This window comes from Balaenoptera acutorostrata, chromosome 5, assembly GCF_949987535.1.
Source record: "Balaenoptera acutorostrata chromosome 5, mBalAcu1.1, whole genome shotgun sequence".
NCBI classification, from domain to species: domain Eukaryota; kingdom Metazoa; phylum Chordata; class Mammalia; order Artiodactyla; family Balaenopteridae; genus Balaenoptera; species Balaenoptera acutorostrata.
In genome coordinates, this window is record NC_080068.1 from 54,926,501 (window position 1) to 54,941,101 (window position 14,601).

Sequence of the window (14,601 nt, forward strand, 5' to 3'; positions counted from 1 at the left end):
GCTCCACAACAAGAGAAGCCACCGCAGTGAGAAGCCCACGCACCACAACGAAGAGTAGCCACAACTAGAGAAAGCCCGCGCACAGCAATGAAGACCCAACGCAGCCAAAAATAAATTAAAAAATAAATTAATTTAAAAAACCTATTTTTTTAAACATCTTTATTGAAGTATAATTGCTTTACAATGGTGTGTTAGTTTCTGCTTTAAAACAAAGTGAATCAGCTATACATATAAATATATCCCCATATCTCCTCCCTCTTGCATCTCCCTCCCACCCTCCCTATCCCACCCCTCTAGGTGGTCACAAAGCACCGAGCTGATCTCCCTGTGCCATGTGGCTGCTTCCCACTAGCTATCTATTTTACATTTGGTAGTGTATATATGTCCATGACACTCTCTCACTTCGTCCCAGCTTACCCTTCCCCCTCCCCGTGTCCTCAAGTCCATTCTCTATGACTGTGTCTTTATTCCTGTCCTGCCCCTAGGTTCTTCAGAACCTTTCTTTTTTTTTTTTTATTCCATATATATGTATTAGCATGCAGTATTTATTTTTCTCTTTCTGACTTACTTCACTCTGTATGACAGTCTCTAGGTCCATCCACCTCACTACAAATAACTCAATTTTGTTTCTTTTTATGGCTGAGTAATATTCCATTGTATACATGGGCCACATCTTTCTTAATCCATTCATCTGTCGATGGACACTTAGGTTGCTTCCATATCCTGGCTATTGTAAATAGAGCTGCAATGAACATTGTGGTACATGACTCTTTTTGAATTATGGTTTTCTCAGGGTATATGCCCAGGAGTGGGATTGCTGGGTCATATGGTAGTTCTATTTTTAGTTTTTTAAGGAACCTCCATACTGTTCTCCATAGTGGCTGTATCAATTTACATTCCCACCAACAGCTCCAGAAGGTTCCCTTTTCTCCACACCCTCTCCAGCATTTATTCTTTGTAGATTTTTTGAGGATGGCCATTCCGACTGGTGTGAGGTGATACCTCATTGTAGTTTTGATTTGCATTTCTCTAATGATTAGTGATGTTGAGCATCCTTTCATGTGTTTGTTGGCAATCTGCATATCTTCTATGGAGAAACGCCTATGTAGGTCTTCTGCCCATTTTTGGATTGGGTTGTTTGCTTTTTTTGATATTGAGCTGCATGAGCTGCTTGTAAATTTTGGAGATTAATCTGTTGCCAGTTGCTTCATTTGCAAATATTTTCTCCCATTCTGAGGGTTGTCTTTTCATCTCGTTTATGGTTTCCTTTGCTGTGCAAAAGCTTTTAAGTTTCATTAGGTCCCATTTGTTTATTTTTTTAATTTCCATTTCTCTAGGAGGTGGGTCAAAAAGGATCTTACTGTGATGTATGTCACAGAGTGTTCTGTCTATGTTTTCCTCTAAAAGTTTTATAGTTTTATAGTCTGTCTGGCCTTACATTTAGGTCTTTAATCCATTTTGCGTTTAGTTTTGTGTGTGGTGTTAGGGAGTGTTCTAATTTCATTCTTTTACATATAGCTGTCCAGTTTTCCCAGTACCACTTATTGAAGAGGCTGTCTTTTCTCCATTGTATATTCTTGCCTCCTTTATCAAAAATAAGGTGACCATATGTGCGTGGGTTTATCTCTGGGCTTTCTATCCAGTTCCATTGATCTATATTTCTGTTTTTGTGCCAGTACCATACTGTGTTGATTACTGTAGCCTTGTAGTATAGTCTGAAGTCCAGGAGCCTGATTCCTCCAGCTCTGTTTTTCTTTCTCAAGGTTGCTTTGGCTATTTGGGGTCTTTTGTGTTTCCATACAAAATGTGAATTTTTTTGTTCTAGTTCTGTGAAAAATGCCATTGGTAGTTTGATAGGGATTGCACTGAATCTGTAGATTGCTTTGGGTTGTATAGTCATTTTCACAATGTTGATTCTTCCAATCCAAGAACAATGGTATATCTCTCCATCTGTTGGTATCATCTTTAATTTCTTTCATCAGTGTCTTATAGTTTTCTGCATACAGGTGTTTTGTCTCCTTAGGTAGGTTTATTCCTAGGTATTTTATTCTTTTTGTTGCAGTGGTAAATGGGAGTGTTTCCTTAATTTCTCTTTCAGATTTTTCATCATTAGTGTATAGGAATGCAAGAGATTTCTGTGCATTAATTTTGTATCCTGCTACTTTACCAAATTCATTGATTAGCTCTAGTAGTTTTCTGGTAGCATAATCTTTAGGATTCTCTATGTATAGTATCATGTCATCTGCGAACAGTGACAGCTTTACTTCTTCTTTTCCAATTTGGATTCCTTTTATTTCGTTTTCTTCTCTGATTGCCGTAGCTAGGACTTCCAAAACTATGTTGAATAATAGTGGTGACAGTGGACAATCGTGTCTCATTCCTGATCTTAGAGGAAACGCTTTCAGTTTTTCACCATTGAGAATGATGGTTGCTGTGGGTTTGTCATATATGGCCTTTATTATGTTGAGGTAAGTAAGTTCCTTGTATGCCCACTTTCTGGAGAGTTTTTATCATAAATGGGTGTTGAATTTTGTTGAAAGCTTTTTCTTCATCTATTAAGATGATCATATGGGTTTTATCCTTCAATTTGTTAATATGGTTTATCACATTGATTGATTTGCATATATTGCAGAATCCTTGCCTTCCTGGGATAAACCCCACTTGATCATGGTGTATGATCCTTTTAATGTGCTGTTGGATTCTGTTTGCTAGTATTTTGTTGACGATTTTTGCATCTATGTTCATCAGTGATATTGGCCTGTATTTTTCTTTCTCTGTGACATCTTTGCCTGGTTTTGGTATCAGGGTGATGGTGGCCTCGTAGAATGAGTTTGGGAATGTTCCTCCCTCTGCTATATTTTGGAAGATTTTCAGAAGGATAGGTGTCAGCTCTTCTCTAAATGTTTGATAGAATTCGCCTGTGAAGCCATCTGGTCCTGGGCTTTTGTTTGTTGGAAGATTTTTAATCACAGTCTCAATTTCAATGCTTGTGACTGGTCTGTTTATATTTTCTATTTCTTCCTGGTTCAGTCTCAGAAGGTTGTGCATTTCTAAGAATTTGTCCATTTCTTCCAGGTTGTCCATTTCATTGGCATATAGTTGCTTGTAGTAATCTCTCATGATCCTTTGTATTTCTGCAGTGTCAGTTGCTACCTCTCCTTTTTCATTTCTAATTCTATTGATTTGAGTCTTCTCCCTTCTTTTCTTGATGAGTCTGGCTAATGGTTTATCAATTTTGTTTATATTCTCAAAGAATCAGTTTTTAGTTTTATTGATCTTTGCTATCGTTTCCTTCATTTCTTTTTCATTTATTTCTGATCTGATCTTTACGATTTCTTTCCTTCTGCTAACTTTTGGTTTTTTTTGTTCTTCTTTCTCTAATTGCTTTAGGTGTAAGGTTAGGTTGTTTATTTGAGATGTGTCTTGTTTCTTGAGGTAGAACTGTATTGCTATAAACTTCCATCTTAGAACTGCTATTGCTGCATCCCATAGGTTTTTGGTCGTCGTGTTTTCACTGTCATTTGTTTCTAGGTATTTTTTATTTCCTCTTTGATTTCTTCAGTGATCTCTGGGTTATTAAGTAGTGTATTGTTTAGCCTCCATGTGTTTGTATTTTTTACAGATTTTTTCCTGTAATTGATATCTAGCTTCATAGCATTGTGGTCAGAAAAGATACTTGATACGATTTCAATTTTCTTAAATTTACCAAGGCTTGATTTGTGACCCAAGATATGATCTATCCTGGAGAATGTTCCATGAGCACTGGAGAAGAATGTGTATTCTGTTGTTTTTGGATGGAATGTCCTATAAATATCAATTAAGGCCATCTTGTTTAATGTATCATTTAAATCTTGCGTTTCCTTATTTATTTTCATTTTGGATGATCTGTCCATTGGTGAAAGTGGGGTGTTAAAGTCCCCTACTATGACTGTGTTACTGTCGATTTCCCCTTTTATGGCTGATAGCATTTGTCTTATGTATTGAGGTCCTCCTATATTGGGTGCATAAATATTTACAATTGTTATATCTTCTTCGTAGATTGATCCCTTGATCATTATGTAGTGTGCTTGTCTCTTGTAATAGTCTTTATTTTAAAGTCTATTTTGTCTGACATGAGAATTGCTACCCCAGCTTTCTTTTGATTTCCATTTGCATGGAATATCTTTTTCCATCCCCTCACTTTGAGTCTGTATGTGTCCCTAGGTCTGAAGTGGGTCTCTTGTAGACAGCATACCTACAGGTCTTATTTTTGTATCCATTCAGCCAGTCTATGTCTTTTGGTGGGAGCATTTAGTCCATTTACATTTAAGGTAATTATCAATATGTATGTTCCTATTACCATTTTCTTAATTATTTTGGGTTTACTATTATAGGTCTTTTCCTTCTCTTGTGTTTCCGGCCTAGAGAAGTTCCTTTAGCATTTGTTGTAAAGCTGATTTGGTGGTGCTGAATTCTCTTAGCTTTTGCTTGTTTTAATTTCTCAGTCAAATCTGAATGAGATCCTTGCTGGGTAGAGTAACCTTTTTTGTAGGTTCTTCCCTTTCATCACTTTAAATATGTCTTGCCACTCCCTTCTGGCTTGCAGAGTTTCTGCTGAAAGATCAGCTGTTAACCTTATGGGGATTCCCTTGTATGTTATCTGTTGTTTTTTCCTTGCTGCTTTTAATATTTTTTCTTTGTATTTAATTTTTGATAGTTTGATTAATATGTGTCTCGGCGTGTTTCTCCTTGGATTTATCCTGTATGGGACTCTCTGCGCTTCCTAGACTTGATTGACTATTTCGTTTCCCATATTAGGGAAGTTTTCAACTATAATCTCTTCAAATATTTTCTTTTTCTCTTCTTCTTCTGGGACCCCTGTAATTCAAATGTTGGTGCGTTTAATGTTGTCCCGGAGGTCTCTAAGACTGTCCTCAGTTCTTTTCATTCTTTTTTCTTTCTTCTGCTCTGCAGTAGTTATTTCCACTATTTGATCTTCCAGGTCACTTATCGGTTCTTCTGCCTCAGTTATTCTGCTTTTGATTCTTTCTAGAGAATTTTTAATTTCACTTACTGTGCTGTTCATCATTGTTTGTTTGCTCTTTAGTTCTTCTAGGTCCTTGTTAAATGTTTCTTGTATTTTCTCCATTCTATTTCCAGGATTTTGGATCATCTTTACTATCATTACTCTGAATTCTTTTTCAGGTAGACTGCCTATTTCCTCTTCATTTGTTTGGTCTGGTGGGTTTTTACCTTGTTCCTTCATCTGCTGTGTGTTTCTCTGTCTTCTTATTTTGCTTAACTTACTGTGTTTGGGGTCTGCTTTTCACAGGCTGCAGGTTCATACTTCCCGTTGTTTTTGGTGTCTGCACCCAGTGGCTAAGGTTGGTTCAGTGGGTTGTGTAGGCTTCCTGGTGGAGGGGAGTGGTGCCTGTGTTCTGGTGGATGAGGCTGGATCTTGTCTTTCTGGTGGGCAGGACCGTGTCTGGTGGTGTGTTTTGGGGTGTCTGTGACCTTACTAAGATTTTTGGCAGCCTCTCTGCTAATGCTGAGGTTGTGTTCCTCTCTTGCTAGTTGTTTGGCATAGGGTGTCCAGCACTGTAGCTTGCTGGTTGTTGAGTGCAGCTGGGTCTTAGCGTTGAGATGGAGATCTCTGGGAGAGCTTTTGCTGTTTGATATCACATGGAGCTGGGAGGTCTCTGGTGGATAATGTCCTGAACTTGGCTCTCCCGCCTCAGAGGCACAAGCCTGACACCTGGCCGAAGCACCAAGACCCTGTCAGCCACACGGCTTTTGGGAAGTCTGAGGTCTTCTGCCAGCGTTCAGTAGGTGTTCTGTAGGAGTTGTTCCACATGTAGATGTATTTCTGATGTATTTGTGGGTAGGGAGGTGATCTCCACATCTTACTCCTCTGCCACCTTGAAGGTCTCCTGAAAAAATCCTATTTCTAAAATGTATAAGTGGTCACCTCATGCCTTGGGACCCATCTTACAAACCCTCCAAAAGACCTTCAACAGATAATTTTCTTTTGAAATGTTCAATTTTTTTTAAAAGATTTATTTATTATTTATTTATGTATTCAAGTTATTGTTGGCTGCGTTGGGTCTTAGTTGTGGCATGCAGGATCTTTCCTTGCGGCGTGCGGGCTCTTCATTGTAGTGTGTGGGCTTCTCTCCAGTTGTGGCGTGTGGGTTTCTCTTCTTTAGTTGTGGCACCCAGGCTCCAGAGCGTGTGGGCTCTGTAGTTTTTGCGGCACGTGGGCTCTAGTTGAGGCACGCAACCTCAGAAGTTGTGGCACGCGGGCTTAACTGTCCCGCGGCATGTGGGATCTTAGATCCCTGGTCAGGGATCGAACCCGCATTCCCTGCGTTGTAAGGCAGATTCTTTAGCACTGGACCACCAGGGAAGTCCCTACAGATAATTTTTAAGAGAGTAAGAAATGAACTCCAAAGTTCTCACTCTAAAAGATGCCATTAAGCGTTAAAGAGATTTTTCTTTTCAGCACCTACAAAGACAAGGTAATGTTATTGGCAGTGTATCTCTAGGGGAAATGTTTATAACCCTATTCCACTGGAGGGAAGAGTACGGTGGAAACGCTCCCCTCTGCACCTACTGAGCTCAGTTCCCACAGAGAGTGGGAAGGTGCCTGAATGAGGCTAGGAAAGGAACTGAGCAGACTCCTCTCAGCCAGGCTAGTCTCCCTTTTCATCATCTCTGCTTGGTTCCTGTTCTACTATGTAAGTACAGAGGAGCCAGGCTCAGGCAGGCTTTTTAGAGGCAGGTCTGGCAGCCCATTTCTCTCTCTGCTCCGTGGGCCTAAAATGCGTAAAGAAGTAACTTTGGGCAAGTGGGTCTGCTCTCTAGATCCAAGCGCACCTCGGACTGCTCCTTCCAAGGTCTCATCATCAGAGAAAGTATTACAAGTGACGACTACAGATCCAAGTGGACTTTCTAAGTCAGCTTTACCAACATAAAGTGGATGTTTATTTACCTTCATCTGCTCAGTTCTTCTCATTTTGTCATATTGGTTCAGAACTCAGGAGGGGAAAAGAGGTCTTTTTTGTTTTGTTTTGTTTTTTACTGGTCCCTTTAAATCCAAAATAGATGGAAATGAGAGAGGGCAGAACGTATTAGCCTTGTCTGCTCTTTATAAAGTCTATACACAGTGCTTTCCTATCTCTAAAAGTTCAAAGCTTTAAGAAAATAAATCTTACTGGTAAGATAAATAAGTAAATGAATAAATTAATATTGTTGGTAAGATAAAGCTAGGCCAAGAACACAAGTCCTGTGACTGAGAGAATAAAATTTATGATTGTATTTACTGAGTGCTTATGATGTGTCAGGCACTGGTCTAGGCCCTTATGCATTAAATCATTTAATTTGCACAAAAATCTTCTTCTTCTTCTTCTTCTTATCCCCATTTTACAGATAAGTAAACCAAAGAACAGGAGCTCAAGTAACTGGGCCAGGATCAGAAAGCTAGCAAGCACCAGATGTGGGACACAAATTCAAGAAGTCTAGCTCTGGAGATCATGCTTAATTACTATGCCACACTACCTCAATATAACAGCAGTAGACTCACAGTAGAAAATTGCTGTGCAGAATGTTTCCAAAGCCTTGTGGGATAAAATTCTAAGGGTCATATCAATAAATTAAAGTTTTAATATAATTTAAGAATCTACATCCAAAACTAAAGCCCCCAGAACTGAGTAATATGGAAGGTGTTTTAAAGTTATAACAATGAACAATGATTTTTTCCTTCTGAAAAAAATCTGATTAGATAGTGTTTCCTGACTAGTGCTTTAACTTGCTTATTTTAGACCAAAATTCTTTTTTGAAGTATAGCTGATTTACAATATTATATTAGTTTCAGGTGTACAACATAGTGATTCAATATTTTTATAGATTATACTTTATATATATAAAATCTATATATAAAATATATAGATGATATACTTTTATACATTATAACCTTAAAGTTATTATAAAATATTGGCTATATTCCCTATACTATCCAATATATTCTTGTAGTTTATTTATTTTATACATAATAATTTGTACCTCTTAATCCCCTACCCCTATCTTGCCCCTCCCCACTGTTAACCACTAGTTTGTTCTCTATATCTGTGAGTCTGTTTCTGTTTTGTTTTATATTCATTTGTTTGTTTCATTTTTTAGATTCCACATTTAAATAAGATACAGTATTTGTCTTTCTCTCTCAGATTTATTTCACTAAGCACAATACCCTCCAGGTCCATCTATGTTGTTGTATTTAACCAAATTTATCTCACTGTATGTAATAGGATAGTTATAATTTGAAAAAGAGAAGATAAAGTCTTTGCCACCTAAAAAATTTTATTTAAGGTTTCTCATAGAAACATCTAATGCTACTGAAGAAAAAAATATGTCGCTTAGCCTTTGGTAAGTTAGGGGAAAAAAAATTAATCAGAAGTAAAATATGAGGTTATTTTTCTATTCTAATTTTAGGGACTTTTCTAAGAGTTTTCACATGTATATTCTTACTTGATCTTCAGGGTAATTGTGAGCTAAAAGGGGAAACACTCTAATTTGCCAGTTAGGGAACTGGGCCTCTTGGAGGTCAAGTGACCTCCTTACTCAGGAGCACATGACATGTAAACAGGAATTACTGCTACACCAAGCACTCTTCTAACTGATTTTACTTGCATTATTTCATTAATCCTTTCAACAACCCCATGTGCTAGGTATGGGGTTATTATTATGGATAAAGAAATGGAGGCATTGAAAGAGTAAATAATAGGGTCATATGTGTATTTCATTGTCGACTGCAACCACATCTTTGCTAGGCTAACATCCCCACAGTTTACTGTTAGTTCATTATTAGTACTGGTCTTCTGACCCGTGTTCTTTATGTCATCTACCCCATCACCCCAAGGAGAAAATAAAACCCTTGAAGGCAGGAACTTGCCGATCTGGCACACATAAATCAATGCCTGGCAGATATAAATCTTTGTCTAGCTCTGGCACATACACAGTACCCAAATTGTTTGATGAATGAATAAATGATGAATATCACGCTACCTGCTAAACATTAACTCCAGGCTAGCCCAGACAAAACATTCACAAAAGAAAGCAAAATATTTGATCAGCCTAGGTTCTATACCTTCATAGTCCAACTGGATAACTGAGACCCCTCAGATAAGCCAGCTGGCCATTCTTGGTCAGAACAAGGAGTCCTATAGTAGATATTATCTGAAAAGTCAAGTCCTTTATTTCCAGGCTCCAGAGAAATTATTTTCCACTAATGCACTCTACTAAATTCTCTAAGTCAATCAAAGAACTTCCAAAACACTTACCTCCTCTGTCAGTTTAGTGTTGGATTTTTCTAATGCATCTACTTTTGCCTGAAGGTTGTTTACAGTAGCACTATCGACAGAAGAAAAAACATAATAGTCTCTTTTGAGAAACAGAGCAATATCCTGTACTTTCTTTTAAAATACTCATTATACTTTCATTGTTTACTGTCCATAATTCTTGACAGACTTGTAGGCTCTAAGACAGCTTACAAGGTGATGTGTGTCTTACCTGCTACATTCTTGGCACTGAAGTTTGTATTTAATAAGCATTTGTTGATGAAATAAAAGAGTTGATGCACTACACAGTAAACTTTGTTTACTTATATAATAATAATAATAGTAATAGTAATAGTAATAATGGGCTACATGAATTATGATGTGCTTGCCATATACCAAGCACTCTTCTAACTGATTTTACTTGCATTATTTCATTACTCCTTTCAACAACCCCATGTGCTAGATATGGGGTTGTTACTATAGATAAAGAAATGGAGGCATTGAAAGAGTAAATAATAGAGTCATATTTGTATTTCATTGTCAACTGTAACCACATCTTTGCTAGGCTAACATCTCCACAGTTTACTGTCAGTTCATTATTAGTGCTCAGTCCCCAGAGAAAAGGTACTTAAATTGTTCTTGAGTTTTCTAGATGGAACCAAGACTATAATTTATATTGATACTGGTATAGTCACATTTTAGGTCTTACTTAAATTAAAATGATTATCTTTCATAAGAGAACTATAAATAAGGTAATTAATGGGTATATTAATTATTCTGAATTATTCAACAGTTTTTAGACCATCAGTGCACTTGAGAATACCAATAAATTTTGGATAGCTCTCCTCAGGAAAGAAGAGATTATTTTGTGATCTGGTCATGAAAAATCCTTGGTGAGTACTTGGTAAATTAATGGTAGTGATGGTGAAAAAGGGTAAATTAATACTATCAATCCAATGTATGAGAAATGCAAGGGACCAACGAGATACAATTAAAGGTACTAAAGTGATGAGTGCTTTACCCAAGACTTAGTCCTGAAATATGTGGCTGGATCTACCGAACCAAGAAGACCTCCAATTTCAACTGTCTATGTCACAAATTTAAGAGTTCTTAACTGAATATATTTACATAATCACTAAAGTTCTAATTACATACTAATTTTATATTGCTTTTCATTAAAGCTCACTGAACAGTTAAATGCCACATATCCAGTGTCTAGCTCAGTTCCTGGCAAGCAGTAATTCTATATATATTTGTTGAGTATGGTCTGAATTTATCCTAACTGCTCATCAGTTTACCCTTCCCTTCCCCCCACACCAAAACCCCCAGTAAAGTAATAGCATTTATTCATTCTTTACTTCAGATGTCTGTTGAGTTCTTCTACATAGTTCTTTTGATCCAGAATTGCAGTAATCTGGCCATCTCTGAGGGAAAAAAATAAAAAATAGAAAAAAAGTAAATAACATTAGAAATACCAAGATGCCCCACCCCCAATCTTTTCATAAAACATAGAAAGGAAATTATGGCACAGACCCACTGAATCAGAAGACAGACCTGATGTATAATCCCCTTGGCATATCAACAAGAGACTTGGAGGTTTAAAATTGAAACCACCCCTGCATATTAATAAAGCTCTTGCTATAGCTTATATATCTTAATAACTTAGGTTATACTTAGGTTATAGGTATAATGTACAATCTATTAGAGGCATTTAAAGAATAAAAAGTTTCTTCTCACAATGGATAGATTTTTTTTAGCTTTGTTAGTATTATTTATCATAACAATTTTCCATTTGTCATAGGAATTGAATTAAGCTTATTTGGGTGAAATAATTATTGTTCTCAAAGGCTATATATTTATTTGCCTTTAAATGCTGTTTGGCTTCAAAGTGAATGGTATAAAAGGCTTTCACAAAGATCAGGTGTTTATTATTACATGAGTAAATTAAGTGTGGAAAAAGAAGGTTCACTTCTGGGACCAGCTAATCTAGAATAGGCAAAAGTTATACAGACAGACTTTTCAACTGAAAGACAAAATTCAAGGCCACATACCTCTACTACGACTACTTAAAGGACAAGCAATATAATCTTAGCTCAATGCCTAAGGTTAAAAACTTCAGACTAATTATGCTTTCAACTGCTAAATTTATAAAGGGTAAAAGGTGAGTTTCTGATCGCTAATTTCCAAGTACCATATGAATATTTTTAAAACTTTTAATTTTGAAATTATTTTAGATTTACAAAAGTTGTAAAAGTAGTGCCCAGTTCCCATATACTCAGCTCCCCCTAATATTAGCATTTTACATAATCCCATGATGCACATGTAATAGTGCAAATTTTAAGCAAACTGACAATGCAATCCTTCTGGTCAAGAAAACCATGTTTCCAAACATTACTTTTAAGAGATGAAGCATTGGATTCCTTTTATAAAAATTTTTATTTTGTTTGCCCCTGAGCCACAGAGTAGGAAAATCTACTTAACTAAAATCCCTTTCAGGGTTTAGCAGGCATAATTGTCAGATATTTTTGACAAGATTCTATTAAAGCTATCTCATCAGAAATTCTTTCAGCACATCTGTTAAAGCAGTACTGTTGTAAACTTTAAATACTATCAAAGAACATTAAAGAAAAAAGAAAACTAATTTTCTTTGTACATACCCTTCACTACCTTTACTGCTGTTCCCATCCTTGAGATACATTGAAAAATCTATAACTCCAACCTACAGAGAGAATGTTCAGAATTCAATATAAAATTAGATACTTTTCCCAAGGCATAACACAATGTCTCTTTTTAGGCACTCAAAATAGTATTATGGTCATGACAATTACTAGAAATTTTTAATAAAAATTTAATGTTTTATTATAATCAAGAATTGACGGGACTTCCCTGGTGGCACAGTGGTTAAGAATCCGCCTGCCAATTCAGGGGACACGGGTTCGATCCCTGGTCCGGGAAGATCCCACATGCCGCGGAGCAACTAAGCCTGTGTGTCACAACTTCTGAGCCTGTGCTCTAGAGCCTGTGAGCCACAACTACTGAGCCTGTGTGCTGCAACTACTGAAGCCCACATGCCTAGAGCCCACGCTCCACAATAAGAGAAGCGACCGCAATGAGAAGCCCGTGTACTGCAACGAAGAGTAGCCCCTGCTCGCCACAGCTAGAGAAAGCCCGTGCGCAGCAACGAAGACCCAACGTAGCCAAAAAAAGAGAAGAAAAAAAAAGTTGGAAAAGGTAACTTAAAAAAAAAAATGCTGCTTCTTAAAAAAAAAAAAAAAAGAATTGACAAGAGTTGTAAGTAAAGAACCAAGATTAAGTCAGTAGGACATAACTAAGAAAGTCAACTGAATACTTAATATAAATTAAGGTTTAACATTTCTTTCTCTCTTGCTTATTTAAAATATTCTGCTACTAAACCCCTGTGTATATATTTTGGCTTATATGTGTGTGTACATATATTGGGTCAGCCAAAAATTTGTTTGGGTTTTTCCATAAGATGCTACAGCAAACATATATACATATGTTTGCTGCTGAACCACATAGCACACAGCACATATATATATATATATATATTTTACCCTGTGCAAAATATTTTTAACAGGGATCACAGTTAAGACAAGGATTTGAAAAACATTCATTATGCACAAATAAGCCAAGCTGGAAGGAAAAACAAACAGATTTTTTATATTCACATCAAAAATAAAGAAAATCCTATTTATAACTCATATAAGTTCCCCTAATTTGGTTGGTGTAATCTGATCAATCCAAATTCTGAGATAACAGAACTCAGAGTGACACACTAGGTAACCAAGTATCTTTCTCATACCTGAGAGTCCAAATCTTCTCCTTTCATACAGAAATTGGCATCAATGACATTCAGACCCACCAACAGACCAGCAATTATAGCTCCCTCTTCTTCCATCATGAGGGCATTGGGTTCATAGAATTCACTGTAAGAGAAATCCATGAAACACTCTACTGTAATAAAACCTCAAGAATCCAATGATGTAACCATGAGACAAGGAGAAGAGCACTTGCCTCGTGGTTAAATATGGTCATCTATAATAACAGCAAAAAAGTAAAAACAAGGATTACTTGGATACTTTATTTTAGATAATAGGGACATGAACAGACTCTAGATAACAGACAGTCCAGCTGAAAGAAAAGTGATTGGAATGGTATTTTCACCGAAGTGAGCATTCATGCTTCTGCCACATATCTGTATTTGCAACGCACCAGGGGATAATTTTTCAATCTTTCATGGATCTTATAAAAACCGATTAGTTTGTTTTTTTAAAATTGCCTTTTTTCTGATCTGCTTTATTTTTATTTTTTAAATTTAATTTTATATATATTAAAAAATTTTTTATTTTATATTGGAGTATAGTTGACTTACAATGTTATGTTAGTTTCAGGTGTACAGCAAAGTGATTTAGTAATACATATACTGTATTGTTGTATGCAGTGGTAGTTCATTCACTTTCACTGCTGCACAGTATTCCATGGTAGGGATATACCACAATGGATTCATTCTATTTGCTGTTTCAGTTGTGCAGCCTACAGTGCTTTGCTGAACACTACTGCACATGGGTTTGGGTACATATACACATGCATTTCTGTTAGACATACCTAGGGTGTGAAAGCGCTGAGTCAAAGTGAGTGAAAATATGTATTAAAAAGTGTTCCATCTAGTTCGTAAGACTGAATCCATTTACTCTGGTGCTCTGCTGGATGAAGAGCTAATTCTTCAGACCCCAATTGAATCATATAATTTTGTAGCCGCCTACAGCTTGAACACTAGACCCTACACCACTTTAAGGCTTGGAAAGCTGAGCCTTCCCCTTGTGGAAGTAAATAAGCTCTCCTGAATGGTTACTGTTTCTCTTTCTCCTGATTTGTTTAATTTTCCTAGGCAAGAAAACAGCAATCAATGGCACACGCAGCTGCAGCAACATTAAAACAATGCTCCATGTTAGGATCTGCAGTGCAATTTTTGGTAAAAACTAGGCTCTTGAAAAATTCAGCCATGTCTTTAAATTCTCGATTACTTATTCTTCTTATAATATTTCTCAGAGGCAGTCTGCTATACTTGAATTCTTTTAGTAAATATTAATGACCTATAAAGTATACATAGAAAAGTACACAAATCATACAATACAGTGGAATGAGTTTTCACACAGAGAACACACCTATGTAACCAGCACTATATTAAAAATCAGCACATCATCAGAACCTCCAAAGGCACCTTGTGCTCCCTGCTACTCCCCATTTACTACCCCTACCCTGCCAATGG

General features: G+C 36.7%; 1 protein-coding gene across 8 annotated transcripts in view; it reads right to left on the reverse strand.

Moving 5' to 3' along the window:
• RUFY3 (RUN and FYVE domain containing 3) overlaps positions 1–14,601 on the reverse strand; it is a 90,005-nt gene that overhangs the window by 19,060 nt on the left and 56,344 nt on the right. For all 8 annotated transcript variants that reach the window (XM_057546335.1, XM_057546333.1, XM_057546334.1 and 5 more), the window contains 4 exons: positions 13,135–13,258; positions 11,969–12,030; positions 10,670–10,735; positions 9,315–9,384 (listed from right to left, as the gene is read on the reverse strand). In XM_057546335.1, the coding sequence (XP_057402318.1) occupies positions 9,315–9,384; positions 10,670–10,735; positions 11,969–12,030; positions 13,135–13,258 (322 nt within the window). The remainder of the gene's footprint in view (positions 1–9,314; positions 9,385–10,669; positions 10,736–11,968; positions 12,031–13,134; positions 13,259–14,601) is intronic.